Source organism: Siniperca chuatsi, linkage group LG18, assembly GCF_020085105.1.
Source record: "Siniperca chuatsi isolate FFG_IHB_CAS linkage group LG18, ASM2008510v1, whole genome shotgun sequence".
Taxonomy (NCBI): domain Eukaryota; kingdom Metazoa; phylum Chordata; class Actinopteri; order Centrarchiformes; family Sinipercidae; genus Siniperca; species Siniperca chuatsi.
The window spans coordinates 20,295,005-20,316,025 of NC_058059.1; the positions used below are offsets into that span (position 1 = coordinate 20,295,005).

General features: G+C 39.6%; 1 protein-coding gene across 1 annotated transcript in view; it reads right to left on the minus strand.

The window, feature by feature from the left end:
• igsf9a (immunoglobulin superfamily, member 9a) overlaps nucleotides 1-20,485 on the minus strand; it is a 61,258-nt gene extending 40,773 nt beyond the window's left edge. The window contains exons 1-4 of the mRNA XM_044173914.1: nucleotides 20,193-20,485; nucleotides 13,787-13,881; nucleotides 13,410-13,610; nucleotides 3,801-3,947 (exon numbers count right to left, since the gene is read on the minus strand). Coding sequence (XP_044029849.1) covers nucleotides 3,801-3,947; nucleotides 13,410-13,610; nucleotides 13,787-13,847 — 409 coding nt within the window. The 5' untranslated portion in view covers nucleotides 13,848-13,881; nucleotides 20,193-20,485. The remainder of the gene's footprint in view (nucleotides 1-3,800; nucleotides 3,948-13,409; nucleotides 13,611-13,786; nucleotides 13,882-20,192) is intronic.
• Nucleotides 20,486-21,021: the final 536 nt, after the last annotated feature.

Consider the following 21,021-nt stretch of genomic DNA (forward strand, 5'->3'; position numbering starts at 1 on the left):
TTCTTTTAGCTCTGCACTTTTCAGCCTGTGAAGGCCACTGACTAGCTCAAATGTTGAGGCAGAATCTAAACAATAGGATGTGAAGGGCGTACCTGCAGGGCATATCAGTGAAGTTACATCCAAGGCCTCAAGTACAAAGTTATACTCCATTATAATTCTCATCTCCAACCTGACGCTCACACAGACCAACTCGGCGAAACTGTCTCACCTCGCTTTGATCTGCAGCGTGCACTGATGCTTTGTTCTGTATGTTTGTGTGTAGAGTCATAGCAAAGGTTTTCCCAAATACAGATAAACTTCAAAGCACAAAAAATAATGATGCATATTTCATATTTAGATTTATTATTTAAACCTATCAATAAGTATGATGATAACTCCAGTCAGAGAGGATTCTTTCCAAAACCTGTGTGAAGAATGTCAAAAGATATCCAAATTACCCGATCTGTCTGGAAAGTTTAAAAAAAAAAGGTTGTTTTTTTAAAGTTATTTTAACAACATTTTTCAAAAGTTTAAAGTTTAAAGAAGTGCTATACATATAGCAAGTGTCAAGAGACGGTGTTAAAGCAGTGCTTTATAGACTAAATTAAATAAAGACAAGATGTGCGGAAGATGTTATGGAAGATTTTTTGTTAAAAGTACCCGTTCAATTAAACTGCTTAATGAGGCTGAAAACAATGTACTGAAAACCCATAGATTTGCATTTTTTGGCCAAGGTATGGAAAGTTGCTGAAATCATGCCATTGTATAGGGAGTGACAAACTGAAATGTATGATCTACAAAATGTGCTTCTAAAGAGAGAGAAGAGAGTGGCTTCTCCAGTGAAAAGTTGGATTCCAAAATAAAAAGGACACAATGTTTGTTGCATGATTTCTGCAACTTTCTTGACATGCAAAATTATCTTTTAAATTGACAAACATATGTGTAATTCATGTCACAATTCAAAAATGGGATCACAAATTTTTTGTCTCTCGCCATTAACTACTGTACATATTTTTTTTTCAAAAATCATGGTGGTCCACCGGACGGGGAGAGACTTCGCCTCTCTATTTCAACACCTGCTGAGTCAGTCACAAATAACTTAAAACAGATGTCTTAGGCTACAGCGTTGTGACGTGCTTCAGTCAGTAGCGCACCATGGGAGATGACAGTGCATCTCCTAGCAACAGCGGCCCTCAAATGTCAGTCAAACACTGCCGTGGGAAACACCCACCCAGAGGCTTGAAGCTCAGACACTGTTTCCACAAATGTGTACGGAAAAGGTATAGATAAGAATAGATTCTGGAACCCCACTGTGATGTCAGTGACATCAAGATTGGAATTTATGGCTTTGCTTTGTTATTGGATTATTAAAAAATTATGTAGTGAGAGAACAAGAAAGTAATGACAGATGTATGTATTTCAACAAAGGAAAATAAGAAAAAAAAAGAGAAACTTTCATGTTTTAAACAACTTTGTGGCCATTCAAGTATAGATTTCAGAAGTTACGAGGTGCACCTGAATGTACCATGTTTCACCTTGTTTTTACAGTCTAAGGTTTAGTTGAAGTCACAGGCGCCAGCAGCTGCTGCTGAATCCTTGGGGTTCACATACTAATGCACACATGGATATTGCATGTTTAATCATTGCATTTAGTAAATAATCCAAATCTATTCAAACTATTTGTTTTCCTTTAATCGTGTCATGTTTTAAAAAGAAAATTATCGTATATGAAGACATAATATATATACAGAATAAAGATAAGTCTGAAATATGTAAAAAAAGACTATTCCAAAAGGGTTCACATATTCTCAAGAACCACTGTATATACACTACTACTCTAGCCTCTGAACGCTTTTAATGTTGTGACTTCCTGTGAATCTAGTTAAAAATTGCATCATTCATGTGAAACCGACTGCTGGTTGGTTGAGATGGTGTTCCTGTTTGTTGGTTTTATTTATTTTTTTTTTTGCATATTCTCTCTGATCTGCATACTTCAACTGACAGCGTTGACATCAGACGAGAATGCATTCGCTGTCCTTCATAACGCTGTCGGCAGAACACGGAAATAAATCTTGGGCCGAGCAAAAATAATCCCCTCGACAACACAGAGTAGTAATGATGGAATAACAACCACTGAACACATGATAATAACAGACAGGACACTGGTAGGGCTTAGCTGTAGAAGTAGCTCACCATGGCTCAGTGAACCAATTTAGCAGCAGATGGTCATAATTTGTTTTGATTATGTGAATGAAGCTAATGAATGTAGATACAGTAATACTGTAAAAATGACACATGCTATAAAAATGGGATGTAATGTACATCTGTGAAAAATCAATCGTTCTGTCACAGAGCGATGACAAAAGCAGTCGAACGGCCATGGCAGAGACCAACTTTGGAATCTCTGTCATTCGACACGAAGGCGCAGAGCCCAGTGATGACCCTCAGGGTGTTTCCTTTAGGAGGGGGTGCAAGTGCTGGATGAGTTGAGAAATGTACCTTTTATGGTGGCGATGTTGCTTGCTCTTGTGTATTCTCTAAACCTGAGCTACCCGCGAGAGCTAAAACAAAACCTTCGAAGCTCTGCAGAAGATCATTATGGAACTAGATGGAAACAAACTATCCGCAAAAGTACAAGCTCTCAAAATATTGCTTCCCCATTAGTCACACAAAGAGTCGAAGAACATATATGTATAGATAACACGTTTTTTGTTAATGTTCTGTGTTTCTGTGTGTTAACCAACACATTAATCTACATGCGCAAGATTTAGTAAGTGCAAATGTTTAAGGGGAATGTGAAATGTTTAGTGGATTGTGAGTACAAAGACAGGACCCCATTTCCCAACAGCACCTTAGAGTTAAGATCATTGTAGACTGTTTTTAGACTGCTCATTTTTTTGTTTTTGTTTTTGTTTTTTTAAAACAGATCAAGTACTAAGATCCATTCTGTTGGCACTTTCAAAAATAAGAAACGATGTATGCTGTATTTTGTTATCGGATATACCGGATAGGATATATCAGCTATTTTACAGATGGGAATTTTAAAACGACTTTATCAGAAGGGCCCCTCAAGAATGCTCCGCTCCCTCTGTGCTTAGAGTCTAGCTCCGCCCCTGGGTATTATCCTCTTAAAAATGGAAAATTATACACAATAGCTGTAGTATTATAGTTTTCATTTCCTTACACAAAAAGAGATGAGACTTCAAATTTCAGTTCGACTTTAAGAGCCCAATTGGAAAAAATGTTTACCCTAAAACTTTAATTAACTGAAAGGTGCAAAAAGAGCCTGACTCCTCATAAATTAAATGTTGTCTAAGCACAAGCAGTCGTACAAAACCTGTCCAATTAAAATCTAAAATTAGGATTTAAAATCAGAAAATATCTAGTCAAAGAATAAGTAAACAAAAATTATGAATGGTACTTGACTGTTTTTAATACTTGGTGTTACAGACACATTTCAGTTGGTAGCAAAAAAGTATATACCCAATACGCAGCCCTATACACAAGCCTACTGTACTTGAGGCTGGCTTTTCTCTGCTGTATGTTGTGGAATTTACACTGAAGAGTAAAAATTATCCATTCTAACCTCCTGTGTTTTAATGGACACACCAGCCGAGGGCCATCTTATATAACCGGATCAAATGCTATTTATTGTTCAAACTAGTTTCAATCCCGTCGTTTATTTACATTTGGATCTCTGATTTTGCCTTATGAAGCCAAATATAATCTTCTTTCAGCCATACAGGCATGAAGCCAAAAAATAAATAAAAATAAAAACCACACACACACACACACACACACAACAACTCTATAAACCTCACCAGTTACAGTAAGCAGAGTCCAGGTGCCGTTTTGCAGCTCATCCGTGGGTTCATCCAGTAAGAGGATTCGACACTCGTACGAGCCTTGGTCATCCAGCTGCAGGCCCTCCAGCCTCAGGGTGGTGATTCGTACCAGAAATACACGCCCTGCGTAAACAGAGTGCAGTTAAAAAGGTGAGAGGGCAGGCGTGAGGGGGCATGAGACAGGCCAACTGCATGTGATGCTGATTTCACTTGTCATCTCCCAGATCTGAGCTGTGTGTAACTGTTGGAGTGTGAAGCTTTGTTGTGCTGAAAAAGAACATTGTCCTCAAACGTTGCCTGAAATGGCCGCACACCAGCACCATGCACAAAACACACATCAACAACAGCTGAACACATGCACGCACAAACTTAGAAATGTGATCTCCTGGTTGCCAGGTGACGGCTCCCTTGCGGCGGAGCGTAGCTTGCCACATCAACCCTTTATCTTTTCCAGTCTGCAGCACCACATCTTTCTGTCTATCTAATTTTCACACTTTATCAGACAGACAATTGTCCAGTGATCTAACAGCATGGAACAGCATGGCTGACGAAAAACTGTCAATGAAAGCATTACGTAACATACACAATCTTCTCTCTGCACCATCTCACAAATAAAAACATGTAAACTGAAATCACACTGCAGCATGGAAGCCTCAGTGCCAATGGGATGACTGTGTTGTGATGGTAATTATTAACAGAAGCTCTGATTTCTGGTGACTGTGGCAGGGAGGGACAGTCCTGACAGTACAAAAGAACCAGAAGTTGGATTTAGGTATGTTGGCAGTGATAACACACCTTATTTACTTTTCCAAGCTGCCAAAGGGGACTAAATCCACAGGGGGGAAAAGAGGGGAGGGAGGGTTAAAGCAGAGCAAAATACACATCAGCATACACTCGGGATTAGTGCATTTCAAAATCCTACCCTTTGACCCCTGGCAGTTTTTTCCCCTCTCTCATGTTTACTGGCTCAGTGTGATATAGGTCACTATAACACCTTAGAGGAAAGGTTGTGCTGAGGCAGGGATGTTGTGGGACCGTGCCTGGGAGTCGTCAGATAAAAGGGAAGGGAAGGGTGGAGGTGAAGCAAGAGCATGACCTAACACCACAGCTGCTGCCATTTGAAAAATGCATGACTGCGAGAGATTTGAATGCGAGGTAAATTAAGTGTGAGGCCAAATGTGAAGGAGAGCAGAGAAAGAAAGAACCAGACAAGGGACAACACACGTAATCTCTGTGTTTGTGCTGCGCATGTCGGACAGTGTGAAAACAAGTGTGTGCATGCATTCAACACAGGCTTTAGTTTTCAGCGTGCAAACAAAGTTAAATTAGGTAAATTAGCTTTGACTTGTTGATGTAAATAAAACATTTCCCTTTTCCGCTTTCAATCCAAACTCACTCCTGGCCACCAAAGAAAACAGTTATGTATTGGGAGAGAAACCATTGGAATCATTTATAATTCTTTATCATAAAAACTCCTTATAAAAAGGACCTTTAACAGTTTAAGAAATGTTTGATAAGTATCAGCTTATTAGGAAAACAAAAGAATGGGGAATTGCATTCTTTGCAATGCATGTATGCTGTTTTTGTTAGCAATTATTGACTGTAATGTGTATTGCAAAATATGCTGCAGCATTGCATAGTATATAATCACCTGAAAATAAGAATCTGTGTTTTCATTACCTTAGAATAAGCCGTTTTTATCGTATCGTATGCTTCAGCATACAGTGATATTTTAGACAATAGTGTGATTCTAACTTTGTGGCACCAGTTTGTATTTGACCCTTTCCTGTTTCAACATGACAATGCCCCCCGTGTGTAAAGCCAAGAAAGAAATGTTTTTCCCTGTTTGGTGTGGAGGAACTTGACTGGTCTGCACAGAATCCTGACCTCAACCCCGTCAAACACCTTTGGGATGAACTGGAACACACACTGTAAGCCAGACCTTATCGCCCAACATCAGTGTTGGAGCTCATTAATACGCTTGTGCCTGAATGGGAGCAAATCCCTGCAGCCAGGTTCCAACATCTGGTGGGAAGCCCAAAACCAGAAGAGTGGAGGCTGTTGTAGCAGCAGATTAATGCCTGTGGTTTTGGATTGGAGGTGTGCAACAATCACATATGGGTGTAAAGGTTTAGTGTCCACAAACATTTGACCATATAGTGAATATATAATATGATTTTGTAATAAAACTACTCTGGGTTCCCCAGCAAGAAGAGTTGTTATTGCTGTTGAGAGATTCAGGGGATCCAAATAGATACGAAAAACAAACTTCCCTGTGCTTCTCCAACATTCAGTCATCTTTACAGATCTGCTGCCAGAAATTTGCTTAAAAATAATGTAAATGAGAAAAAAATAACTGCTGAAACTGAGACTAAAATGATTCCATAGATCATGATGCAGGTAACTAAATAAGAGAGCTGCAACAGGGACTGAAAATGATACTGACAACTGGTAGAAGCCCCACCCCCACCAACAGAACTCCTCCTCCCCCTCCTCATGTTCTCTGCCCCACTCACCCCCCTCTGCTCACTGAATCCATTAAATTAGCCAAAGAGCAGCTTTTTGACAGGTCCAAGCTAAACAATATCCTCTATCTGTTCAGTTCATGCACACACACACACACCACACTCAATCCCGCGCACACACATGCAATTGCCCGTTTGCATTTATTTGCCAAACTGTTTCCAACTGATGCCCCCAAAGGCTTTGTCCCACAATAAACTCTCAGGTGACAGAGAAACACAAAACCATTCAGTGCCATGACGAAACACAACTCTTTACAAATGAAAGGGTTCAGTCTGAATTGAAATGTCTGCACACTCGGCTGGTTTTAGAGTAGAATAGATGATTAAATGCGGTCGTCATTATCTTTCTTAAGACAACTGCTTTCAAAAGGAGAAATGAAAAATAATCTGCATTCAACTGAAATACTAATTAAAACCACTGTGTAAAGTAATTTGAGATGGATCAAGAAGGGTTTTGAAGTGAGATTCTTTGCAAAATCATTGAATAACACATCTTAAAACACATTTTTCATCGACTGGCCTTTTAATACATTTCAGCAAAAATGTTATGCCTGATCCTTAATTTTGTTCTATACTCTGTACAGATTTGAATGTCATGTTATTACTGCTTTGCTGGGTTCAGTTGATTTTATTCCCCATATTTAGTTTTTTATTGTCTGTTTTATGTAAAGCACTGTGAGCTGTGCAGTGGATAGTGCTTAAAACTACAAAAAAACCCACACACATTTCAAACAAATTCAACTATTCTTATGAAATGAAAAAAGGAACACTTTCAAAAGGCCAAGGAGTGTGTGTGTGTGTGTGTGTGTGGGGTTCTCAGTTTCATTCAGAGTGAAAGATGCACCAGAGATATTGATTTTCTTTCTTCCAAAATGGATATGTAACATTTAAGAAATGACGTTTTTAAATGATAAAAAAGTCTTTTGGTGAGTCATCGGGAAAGTGTCTTGTTTGGTTTGACAGGGCACTGTATGAAAAATTATTTAAATTCAATACCATTTCGCGCGACACGGCCGTTTATGTCCCTGAGAATGTCATATTCACGGGCAGGAAGCCCACTTCGTCTCTAAGAGATGACATCAGCTCTTGGCAAGCCGCATGGAGGCATTCAGGTTTGGGTTAGAGAAAGAAGCAGATATGGTTTTGCTCCTCGCTGATTGTTGCTCTACTAAGCTCTACGGTGCGATCGCTTGAAATTTGAATTGAGACCTTTCTCACAATCAGAGGCAGAACTACTCGCTGCTGTAATGGACAGGAGTAATCCTAGTGCAAACTCTCCATGTTTGTCCATGTGAGACAGGAAGCATATTAGCCATGCTAGCTGTGTGTAACGTGTTACACGTGCACACAGTCTGCTCCTGCTGATTTCGATGGGGTTTACATAGGAAGAGCTTGTGAACAGTATTTATACAGCTGTATTTTTATAGAGTCAGCAGCTGTATAGGTGCTGAGGGACTTTCTGTCCTCTTCACAGAGCAGACACTAATCCTTTGATCTTTTCTGCTCCATTACAACAAATACATTTAAACCCTTTTAGCTCTTAACACTCTCAGGGGAGCAATCTGAAGGAAATCTAATGTATCTCACACTTTGTGAAGCTACACACACAGTCAAACACAAAAAATACCGATGGAGGAGGTGACATACAAACAGAAAAGTTCAATTTTTACCCTTTTAAAAAGGTGGCGAAGAGGGAGGAATGGTGGGAAAAAATTGAGCCTCAGCAGAGTGAATCACTTGGGTAAACATAAGAATCAGAGCAGCTAACCAACAGTTGGACTCTGGGTCCTGAAGCCAAACTGTTGAGACACCAGAGAACATTCATGGCCTGAGGAGGTGAAATCCACACCAGTTGTTCCATCTCTAAAGCGTTAGATTCCCATGCTGCACCTGTTACACACCAGCCAGTAACCTGTGAGAAAGCCTGAGCTCAGCATCAGATTGGACAAAGCATCTTTTTCAAACCTTTTGTACCCATAAAGAACAGCAGCCTTCTGTTTGTTACCGGAGAGGCATGCGATTAGCATACCTGTCCATTTTAAAGAAGGTGCTTTTCTGTGCAGGATGCTTTATGGTTGAGTGAGGTGTACAAGAAGTGTAATTCACTGGCCAAAGGGTAGGCAAACTTTAGGGTTTTTACTACCAGTATATTGCCCTGCTTCTGAAACTAACATCCAGTGTAATGAAGTGTGACATCAGTGTACATTGAAGGATCGTCTTCAGAGTCAGCGACAAAAGGCTACTGTCTTTTATGAGCCTGGGCTGGAATTAAAGTCTGCCCCGCTCCCTCTTACGATAATTCATCAGCCAAGGTTCACCCTGACTTTATTGCTATGTAAATGTCTGTATCGTATTTCCTGCTCGGGGTTGGGTGAGGGAGTGGCATCCAACTCAAATGAGTAAGGCCTTGGCTCAGCTGGAAGTAGGTTCTGATCCTTTGACAAACACACACCTAAATGCAATGATTAGCGCTCTTTACTGTATGTCAGTACAACCAATGAATCTGTGATACCAAAAATTCTAGATTGTGCTAATATATAAGGCTGGCAATATTCTATACTTTTCTTATTGTAAACTAATCCCAAAGTCAACAATGAACTGATCCCACTAACATGTATTTTCTGTTTAGCCGAAGCCTAATATAGTTTATTACTCTGTGCCATAGAGCTCCATTGTTGTTCAAACATTATTAAAAACATGTTAATGAGCCACATCGTTACATTGGCTGACATGTTCCTTCATTACGATGAACATGGGCACTGTAGTGCAGTAGATTTAAATCTTCAGGAGATTTGGGAGATTTCATGGGATTTGTTGACAATAAGAAAATTATAGAATAACAACAGCCTTATCATCTTGTATCAATATTATTATTAGGGCTGCAACTAATAATTATCATCATTTTTGATTAATCCAATCAAAATGCATCATACAAGGATTACTTTTACAGTATGACAGGGCATTCTTTTTGAAAATTACAGAAAAAACAAAATGTAATGCATTGACACATGTTCATATTGACGTAACTTTTCATAGCACATGCAGTCCTACAGTTCTACATACTCCTATCCCATAGACAGTGGAACAGTGGGTGGTAAAAGGCAAATTGATTCATTGTTTGGTTTAAAAAGAGCCAGAGCCCATTTTTTGGGTATTTAAATTGTGGATTCATTCTCTGCTGATCCACTAATGGGTTAACTGACACCCCCCCCAGCCTGACATATTTGGTATCTTTGAAAACTTTGAGATCGCCACTAGAATTCAAGATTAAGTTATGTGGATTTGAACAATGATTAGCTGCACAGCATGAGTTTCTAATGAATGATGCAACAGCGGGTAAGTAGGATTTAAGAGGTTAAATATCTAATTGTTTCATTTTCATTTGTTAATGTTGATGTCTACTATCTACCGGTACGCAAGTTGCTGAAAATAATTGACAAGTGGTAGTTAGCTGTCTGCTATCTGCTCCCACCTGAATGTTAAACAGTAAGAATTCATTTCACTCTTTGAAGTGGTATCATGCTTGAGCAGTTTCTTTCTAAAACTGCACTTTTGTCAAAACCCTATATGACGCTCCAGCAGAAATTCAAATAGCCTTCAGAAAGGTCGATAAGTTGAATTTCTCTTCGGGCAGCTCTATGGAAAAGAAAGCGACTCTGACAAAAGGAAGATCTGAGCCACTGAGACATGCTTTGCTTTTGTCCACACTAGTCCCATTGTTTGTGACTTTAAAGGATAACAGGAGCTACACATAGGTATTCTTGGTCCATTGAGGCTCTTTTTCCCCACAGACTCTCTTTGTTCTCGGAGCTGTGGGCAGAAAGTGCACAATAGATGATGATGCAATGCGAGAGTTTCAGCTCCTTTAAAAAGTAGCTCCCACTGAGGGTGGTTTGAAAGGCCATGAAGGTGTGGTACCAAATAGACCCAGATACCGGTTACATTCTTTCAGTGGAAGAAGCTGGGACTGAAGCATGTCATAATATCTTCATTCTAATTACTTTCAACCTGGGCCTTGAATTCCTACTTTCTGTTATCATGACGATTGATTGTGGTAAAAAAAATAAATAAATAAATAGTCACATTTTTTGCATCAAAATTTCCAATGCTCCATGGCCTGAAATTGCATATGTGGTGGCATTAAGGCCTGTCATTTTAATTATTGTGGGATATTTAGCAAAGTTTTACTTTCTCTACTACAGCAATGATGGCTTATCATATTGGATGTTTAAACAAGAAGAGTCTACAGCCATGCTAGCGGCTCTCTGAGGCTGTACTTAGGCACAGTGGTGCTTTGAGCTAAATGACATGGAAAGGCAGGGGAGAGAGAGGGGACGACATGCAGTAAAGGGCCCAGGCCGGATTCTTTATTAGTTTTGCTAAGTATTTGGTCATGCACCAAAGTACCTGACAAAATGAAATTTTGACCTGATGATGCCGCTAGACTAAAGGTCAGGAGATTACCAGATCATACTGAGGGGGACATGAATTTATGTATCAAATTTCATGGCAATCCATCCAATAGTTGTTGAGACATTTTACTCAAAACCACAAATAGCAACCTCATGGTGGCGCTAGAGGAAGAGTCAGGGGATCTCCAAAAATCAGTAGGATTCATCCCCAGACAACCATCGATGTCTGTACAAGATTTCATGGTAAGCCATCCAATTGTTTGTTTGTTTTTTAAAGATTTCTTTTTTTTCTTTTTTTCTTTTTTTTTTTGCTTTTATTGGATAGGACTGAAAAGAGACAGGAAAGGGGGACAGAGGGGGATGACATGCAGTAAAGAGCGCCGGGCTGAAATCGAACCAGGGCTGCTGCGGTAAGGACTCAGCCTTAGTACATTGTGCGCACACTCTACCAGGTGAGCTACCGGGTCGCCCCATCATCCAATTGTTTTTGGAGATATTTCAGTCTGGACCAAAGTGGTGGACTGACTGACTAACTTTGTGGTATTTTTTAGTAGCTCAGCAGTCTCCTCTGTATTTAATTCATAAATAAATACATTTTTCATTAATGTTATTTAAAAAAAAAAAAAATTGCCCCCTTCCTGATTTCTTATTTTTTGCATGTTTGTCACACTTAAATGTTTCAGATCATCAAACAAATTTAAATATTAGTCAAAGAAAACACAAGTAAACACAAAATGCAGTTTTTAAATAAAGGTTGTTATTTTAGAGAAAACAAAATCCAAACCTACATGACCCTGTGTGAAAAAGTGATTGCCCCTAAACCTAATAACTGGTTGGGCCACCCTTAGCAGCAACAACTGCAATCAAGCGTTTGCAATAACTTGTAATGAGTCTTACAGCGATGTGGAGGAATTTTGGCCCAATCATCTTTGCAGAATTGTTGTAATTCAGCCACATTGGAGGGTTTTCGAGCATGAACTGCCTTTTTAAGGTCATGCCACAGCATCTCAATAGGATTAAGGTCAGGACTTTGACTATGCCACTCCAAAGTCTTCATTTTGTTGTTGTTCTTCTTCTACGTCGTCTGTCAGCCTCACTAGAATGCTGTATCAAATTCACATCTGAATCCATATAAGGTTCGGCTATTATGCAACAGATGTTGAATAAACATTCACAAACAGTTTGCTCAACTTATCTCCACTAGGCCACTCCAAAGTCTTCATTTTGTTCTTCTTCAGCCATTCTGAAACCCCACAACAACATCCAAACAACTGCAGACCTCACTTGCTTCAGTTAAGGTCAGTGTTCATGACTCTACCATAAGAAAAAGACTGGGCAAAAATGGCCTGCATGGCAGAGTTCCAAGACGAAAACCACTACTGAGCAAAAAGAACATTAAGGCTTGTCTCATTTTTGCCAGAAAACATCTTGATGATCCCCAAGACTTTTGGGAAAATACTTTGTGAACTGATGAGACAAAAGTTGAACTTTTTGGAAGGTGTGTGTTCCATTACATCTGGCGTAAAAGTAATACCACATTTCAGAAAAAGAACATCATACCAACAGTAAAATATGGTGGTGATAGTGTGATGGTCTGGGGCTGTTTTGCTGCTTCAGGACCTGGAAGACTTGCTGTGATAAATGGAACCATGAATTCTGCTGTCTACCAAAAACGCCTGAAGGAGAATGTCCGGCCATCTGTTCGTGACCTCAAGCTGAAGCGAACTTGGGTTCCGCAGCAGGACAATGATCCAAAACACACCAGCAAGTCTACCTCTGAATGGTTGAAGAAGAACAAAATGAAGACTTTGAGATGCTGTGGCATGACCTTAAAAAGGCAGTTCATGCTCGAAAACCCTCCAATGTGGCTGAATTACAACAATTCTGCAAAGATGAGTGGGCCAAAATTCCACCACAACGCTGTAAAAGACTCATTACAAGTTATCGCAAACGCTTGATTGCAGTTGTTGCTGCTAAAGGTGACCCAACCAGTTATTAGGTTTAGGGGCAATCACTTTTTCACACAGGGCCATGTAGGTTTGGATTTTATTTTCTCTTAATAATAACAACAACCTTTATTTAAAAACTGCATTTTGTGTTTACTTGTGTTATCTTTGACTAATATTTAAATTTGTTTGATGATCTGAAACATTTAAGTGTGACAAACATGCAAAAAATAAGAAATCAGGAAGGGGGCAAACACTTTTGCACACCACTGTATAAAACACTGTGTGTGTCTGTGTCTATATATTAGACACGCACACACACACACAATTATTTAAGTAGACCCCCCTCCCAATTCCCATATAAATATCTGATATGTCTTTACTTAAAATCATTCTTCTTCTCCTTCCTTTGACATGACATGAACACTACAGAACACTAGCAGCAAGCTCAGTAAATAAGTTCTCACCAGAGCATAAAAGTACAAACGTTTGATCATAATCAAATGTTATCAATCCATATTAAACAAAGCCCAGGTTAGAAATAACCAGAATTATACTGTACATGTAGAGCAGGCATGTATAATACCAAAATATGCTGCTTTAGACAATTATAGCAATAACAGTAAGTGAACAGTAAGGATGCCTGTCAGATTACTATTTTCAGATGGATTACGTATTGTGATCATTTCCATTGATGCTCACCCTCATATTGTGGATGGACGCGAGGCGCGTAGGATCCAAATTTTATCAGGACGGGGATGTCGAGTCCCTGTCGAACCCATTCCACCACATGCAGGGACGCTGAGGACACAGCAGCTGGGTCTGATGGAGGAAAACTACACTCCAACTCCACCACACCTCCGACCTTTCCACGCACCTCTGGCCTCACACCTTCAGTGGTCACTGTTGGGTTTGTCAAAAGCAAAATGACAAATTACTTTAAGTTAGTTTACGTGATATGTGATAAAAGAAATTGAATGATTAATATGGACAATGGTGTGCACATATCATGGAAAAGATTAGCTGAAAGGACAGTGGGATGCTAAATATCTTTCTAATCAAACGATGGAGATACTTACAAAATAGGCAAAAAACGGCCACCACAGTGAAAGTCTGCAAATATGATCTTGCTGACCCCATATCTGTCACTCACACAACCTGCATCATGTTCAATCTGTTGGCAAAAGAGACAATTGTCACACGATCACATTACTTCCTTGGCTTGGACGCAAGAAGACAGCCATCTGTGACAGATTTCAAACTAAAAAGGCTACAGCAGAGCTGCCACTTCTGTCATACTTATACAGACAGGGGGGAGAGGAGCGCTCAGATTTTTATACAGCTTTCCAATAACTGGAATTCATCCCATATCATTACACAAATGGGCAGAGCTGCCTCTGCTGCCAGAAAACTCCTTGGCCCTATATCCTTTTCTGAAAGTAAATGTCATAAATGTCACATGAATCTTTTGAGAGTCATGTGCGGAGCGACATCTAAGTGTTTTATTTAGAGCACATCAATGAAGATGTTTGGCTAGAGCAGCGAGGAGAGTCAGCACTCAAGGACAGAGATAAACTGAGCTGATGGGAGCGTAAGCTACAGCAAGACATCAAGGAGTGTAACTTAATGTCAAGATGTAGCAACCGATTCAATCTGGTCAAAACAACCCCTGCTTCCATTTTATGAAATGTGTAAACCAGCGTGAGGAAATCAACATGATAGGTCAGATTTAAGATACACACACACACATACACTAAAAAGGAATACATCATCATCATACCCTCCAATGGTAGAAGCTACCAGCTTCTGCATGAAATCAGAGTAAACGCCACACATGCTGATGCAAGATCTTCTCTTCTACATATTGGTCCGGGTATCATGCAGGTCATTTACAGTGCGCCACAGCTGATGCTGGTTAACGTCAGATTTGACAGGAAATGGGCTGATATCAGCTCTACATCTACACACCAGTCTAGCTTTGCTTGCTTTAGGCCACATCTATAACAACATCTCATTAAGCTAAGTTAATTACAGGATACCCATGTAAAGAGCAAAGGCTAACTTTTGGTGGCAATGCCATAGACAAATACTACAGGCACGTGTTAGCATGTTAGCAAAGCAAGACTAGGTAACTTTTGCGTAACCGCGACCACTGCAGCTACAAATGACAATTATTGGAGGATGCTAAATGCAAAACCACTCTTAAGAATTTATCTAAAACGCTAAGCTATTGTAACAGTAGTACAAATGGAGAAGAGTCATAAAGTCAGGAAGCTGACTCAATAATGTCTGTTATACAGCTATATTTACCTAAAGTTTGCTAACGTTAGCTAACATTAGCCAACCACTATAAGCTACTGGTCAAATACCAGACTAAGTAAGCCTGTAGCAGCAGTGTATTATATTGTTTATGAATTCAACTTTTCAGATTGTGCTGTTGCTTTTCTCAAAAGTTACAAAGTTCATTTTAAGTAAAAAGTAGCAATACTGCAATGTAAAATACTCCATTACAAGCAAAAGTTTATATAATTTGACATATTTTCTATAAGCTGATCATATGTTTTGAATGTAAAGACTGAGAAGTAACAGCTTATATAGTATACCATCATATTAATATAGCATAATATTAATTATTGATTGCGGTGTTGATGGACCCTTTTGTTCCTCAACGCAAGGCACGATGCAAAAGAAGCAGGAAAGAAGTGAAAAAATTGTTGGCAGAGGTGCACCAGCTTTAATGAAAGCTCATAAAACAAGAACCAAAAGAAAATAATAACTCACTATTAGTAAAGACTTCTCTCATTGAAATTGGAATTTACAGTTTGATTGACAGCACGTGGCTTGTATCATTTCTGACTGTTGCAAAAATTGTAACATACATTCATTTCTTCAATGCTACCTGCCACAAAGTGCAATGTCAACATTAGCACATACTGTAGAATACAATACAACTTTATTGTCCATGATCCTGAAAATCCTGTCCTTGACGACACTTAAGCAGTATAAAACATTGCAACATTAAGACATGACACACTGCAGGCAACAACATGTAAAGCAATCACCTAAGACATGAATGACGTAATATCTATTTGGGACAAATTAATTTAGTAATACTGCAAAAAATTTAATTGAGGCTCATATATTTGTTTATTTTGTTTCTTGTGCATAGTTCCTATCCATATATGGTCACGTGTTTAAAACATTCTACAGGATAAAAGGTCCACTATAAATAACAAGGTTGACTTTAATAGATTTGTATTGTCAAATGAATGATGTCTCTGTGCTTCCTGAGTATGAACGGTGTACACACCCTCGTCCCAGCAGCAGCAGCACAGGCCATATCTGCTCTCCCTAACCATAAGGCTTTTATGGGCTTTCATTTCATGGCTGGGGCAAATTCTGAACTGGTGAAAAACAATTACGCGAGCTGTCAACAACTGCAGTGCTTGTTCCAACACACTCCCATGCTTCAGCAAACAGCACAGCATACACAGATTTTCCACGAAATCAAAGTGAAAGTCAAGAAAAATCCTCTGCATCTGCTGGTCGCTGTCTATTGGAACATCCACAGGCTTCTATCCCCTGCCCTTCACCCGCGTGACTTCATGCAAAGCGGCACAGCAGAGAGTTTATCCTGAACTTATTACATTTGAATTAATCGAATGTCGAGTGTTTGCTGAGACTGAGCCAGGCAAGCCAAGGTAAAAACCTCAACATTATGATTCTGTTGCTTCTCATCTTCACACAGTGGGCGGGGAGGAAAGAATAGCATGCACACACACACACACACACGCACGCAAAAATTAAGACTGCCTGTTGCCATGACTCAGCAGCGGCGACTCTTCCCTGTTTGGCACATAATGAACAGATGCTCAGCATCTTCTCCTCATTCATCAACTGGCTCTTGTTAACTGGAGATGATAAGGACTGAATACCCTGTAATGACATTCATCATGTCACTGATTTAAGAAAGATAACCAGACACATCTGCTTTGGCGTCCAAATACAGACCGCTACAGATGAATAAAAATGTTGTTTCTAGTTTTATTGCTCTGACAAGGTGAGCCTTATCTGTGTGTGTGTGTGTGTGTGTGTGTGTGTGGCAAAATAGCAAGGCAATAAAGTGGAACAACAAAAAAAAAAATCTGTGGAGGAAAGAAAGAGAGCAGGGAAAGTGTGGCAAACACAGCAAGAAGAAAGATGAGAGGCAAAAAAATCTTGTTAAGCTGCAGGACATTTTCTGTCATTAAATCTAAACTAAAAACTCACAGAGCTGCCAAACAAAGCGGCCTGCACAGGTGAAACGCTCAGCCATGGTAACACAGATGGTCTCTTGACGTTTCCCACAGCCATATTCTTCCTTCATCTGACATTGAGGACATGCATAAACATAAGCACAGTGACAGCACAGCACTCTGGAAAATGTTTAAAAGCTATAATAAATGAACCAGTAGCTCACAAAAGAAAGCGTCCTGTCTCAGGCAGATTTATCATCTGACAGAAATAGAAATGTCAGTGACAGGCATGCTGTTGAAATTCTGTGTTGTTGCCATTTTAATCTACACAGGGAGAGAAATGGGGACCAGCTGATTAATCGCGACCAAGGCACAGTAACAGATTTATCAGCAGTTCTGCCTCCGCTTGCCCCACCACGCTTGAAACCAAATGATAAAGGGGCTCCTACACATTTGTTTTCCGATCAAATTCCATTTCCTTCACCTGAGTACTGCCGTGTCTACACTCAAAACATGTCCTTTATAATGTCCCAGGTATTGATTTAGACAGCTACAGGTACTGTATCCTTTAGGAAATGTGAAACAAAGGATATTAGTTCTTTGGGTTAGGATGGTTTCAAGGCTGTTTGTATCTGCCAGCAAGCTAAATTGGACATTAACCTCTGACCAGAGTGAGAGTCAAGGGAAAAAAAAAAGTCAAATGTGCTATAACACTTAACAGAAAATGGTGTTTTTAAACTTTGACCTAACAAAATCATAATGGCAAACATTTCTCCAAAGTTGCTTCTAAAAACATTAAAAGCGTACTCCACAGATTTAGCCGTACCACTGTCAGACTCACAGTGGACCAGACCAGATGCAGCAGAACCAGAGATATCAGCTTTTTTATTCCACACATTCTTCTTCCTTGTCAAAACCTGGCGCCCACATTACCCACAATGCAATCCAACCGCCGACAGTTCGGTCCACCAACGGCCCATTCACAGCTTTGGATCCCGAAGACAGCCTGCATCAAAATTATTCTGACTTAGCTCCCTAAAGACTTGATTTGAGACTCAAAATCAAAAAATATCAAGTCAAAAGTGAGAAGGTTTGACCTGTTAAAAATATCACAACAATAAAAAGCAAGTAAGGCAGTGACATACAGGCCTATAGTCTGACAGCTTGAATGTTTAATCATTAGGCCTCTGCATTGAGAAGACTTGGACGACTCGTTTCAATTTGTAACACACACACAGTTAATCTTTGCCAATCTCATTTCATTGAGATTTTTGTGACTGTTCTTCTTGACATAGTAAACATTTTACTGTAGTTTTTTTTTTTTTTACACCTGATCTTTGGAGCTTTGTTGGCTGATGTGCTTTGAAAACTCTTGTCAGAGTGCTGATTGCCCGCTGATGCCTTTCGCAGCAAAAAAAAAAATGCTGATTGGCTCATTAGCAATGCGGCTCATTGGCATTCAACCTGCTGTAACCCACCTCTGCAGCAGTAATTGTTCATGTGATTTAGTTACTTCAGCGCTTGAGCTCTTCTCCATGGAGGTGATTACATTATTTTGTCTGCCCCCTGTAAGTATACATTTTATTTTTTCATAGCTTGCACATAATATAGAAAAGCCAATTTTCAAATTCTAACATAAGCTTCCCATCACAATAGGAACCCTCTGCGTGGCTCGGTTTGATGTGCACTTAAGAGAAAATAGGACAGATTGAAAAAGGGAGAGAGAAAAGTAAAAATAAAGAGGTTTCCACTGTGTGGGTATTGCATCTCTATGCTCAGAGTACAAACATTAGGTATCTTTTCTATGAATCAGAAAGCAGGCAGGCAAATCCAGATGAAAGCCACAGTCTTTTTGTTGATTTAATCCATGAAATATTCTTCACTCACATACAGAAAAGCAAGGGCGTCAGGGTTTAAAAGCAGAGATGGGGCAACGTCACAAATACTTCTCAAATCTTGGCTAAAAAGCCTGTCTGCTCAAACCACACCCACACAGTCCTAATGACGCAGATGGAGTTTGAGTGTTAAACTCTTTATAAAGAATAATGTTTCTTTTAAACTTTGATTTTGCTTACTTAGTCATGACTATCAGTGTTATAAAGAAATACTTAGTTTTAACTGTGTTTTTCCAACATTCTGACAGTTGCTGGTTCCCATTCATGTCATTACAGTGGAGCAGAGACTTTCTGGACATGGATAATTCATCACACTGATCATAATGCCTCCTAGGGTTGGCCGATAAGACGGTATATACCGTGTCGATGGTAGAAATGTGTCCACAGGTAGATATTGGCAATACCGTATCGCCCACCCCTAATGTCTCCTTTAATTTCTGTCAAAGTTACATTATTGTTGAGTGACTCAGTGAAGAATTTCCAAATGAGTCTCCTCATTAACTTTATTCTAAATCAACAAGACAACAGGCTTTTGAGCCATGCGTAATGCACTGGGATAAAGCATGCAAAAACACTGGTATCGGCTCAGTACTGTTTTGCAGATACTCATTTGCATTGACTTCAATCTGCTTAAGTACAGGATTTGAAGTGTGTACTGCATCCATATATTTCAGGTGGTGTCAGGAAAAAATCCTTTTCGTTCACAAGAAAGTACACAAAATTAATTTCCTTTCACCTCCCTCTGATGATGTCAACTTTAAGGAAAATATCACATTATGGGAAACTGTGCCCTTGACAGACTCAATCAAGCCAGACATATAATGTGGAATGATTAAATGTTTGTAATATTGCACTTTTAAAGCCCTGGACATGATTTGAATGGATGGGATAGATGCAGCATTATTTTTGGCAGCTTTTTGAAGCAATGTATCCAGTTGTCCAGACATCCACTAGCTTATCCATGTTTAACCATAGTTTTAAAGGGTTCAAAAATCTGTTGTAAAAGGTTATCACACCACTATAACCCAATTAAAACAATAAATGCCAGCGAGGGAAAAAACAACATAGGTACAGAAGTCGTATAAATGATTAACACAGTCCTAGCTGTCATTTGACAGGTTGGTTGAAGCTCCACAAACTTTCTGCCAGTTTCACACTATAATGAAAAGCCCCCATAGAAACTTAATTACCGACGTTTAAATGCATGACACAGTTCTGAGGATTGAGAGGAAATTTCTCACTCCCACAGCACGAGCGCATAGCATTAATTTCTCATCCTTTCAAAGCTGCTGGAAGTCAGAAACACTTCCAGATTCATTAACTCCAGGTTTTTTTTTTCTTTGTACTTATCCTACCTGTAGCTCGGTTACTGGCAGCCGCTGCGATAATGTTACTTCCTTTTAAAAACACATCCTTCGTGTGTTCCTCTTAGTCCAACTTGTGCGTCAGTTTGCTCCGTGTGGACAGCAGGTCACTGTCTGGCAAACTACACGTAGGCCTTGTTCCTTTTGTGGCGTTGCAAACTGCCTGAAACATGAGCGTTTTGTTATTAAAACCCGCCGGCATCAGGTGTTCATTTCACGTACAGGTGACAGTGAAGCATCGACGCACTTTGCTGCTGAGCTCCTGAAAGTCCCACCTCCTCCTCCTCCTCCTCCCCTGGCACCTGCTGTGTTCAAAAGACTCAAACCACATTAAAATAAAGTTACTAGCACAGTCCTTTTAAGCCCTTTAATGTTTAGGCCAATGCAGCTTTAATAAAAATCGTTTGTTTGCGCAGACAGAGGATGAAAAGACTTTTTTTTTTAGCCCTTAAATCCCCTGATGGCACTCGGGTTACTGGTAACCACAAGAGGGTGTCCTTTGCCTGATGTTGGTGGCCAAACCAGGAAAAAAAAAAGTTACATTTGTTGGACCTATGAGTCAAAAGAAATACAGAAAATGACTTATTTTTACTAATAAAGTGAAAAAAGTGGATTCTAAACGTATTCATAGATGTCACCCTTCCAAAAAGTGTTGAAGAAGATTCAGGGATGGCAATGAAGTAAACTGCTCCCTGTGTGACTTTCGTGCTGTTTTGTGATGACAGTGATAGTCTGTTTGTGTGTACTATGAGGCGGATTATTTCTTACCAAAAGTAAATTGTCACTGGCTGTTTCTGTGAATGATTTCAAAAATGCAGAA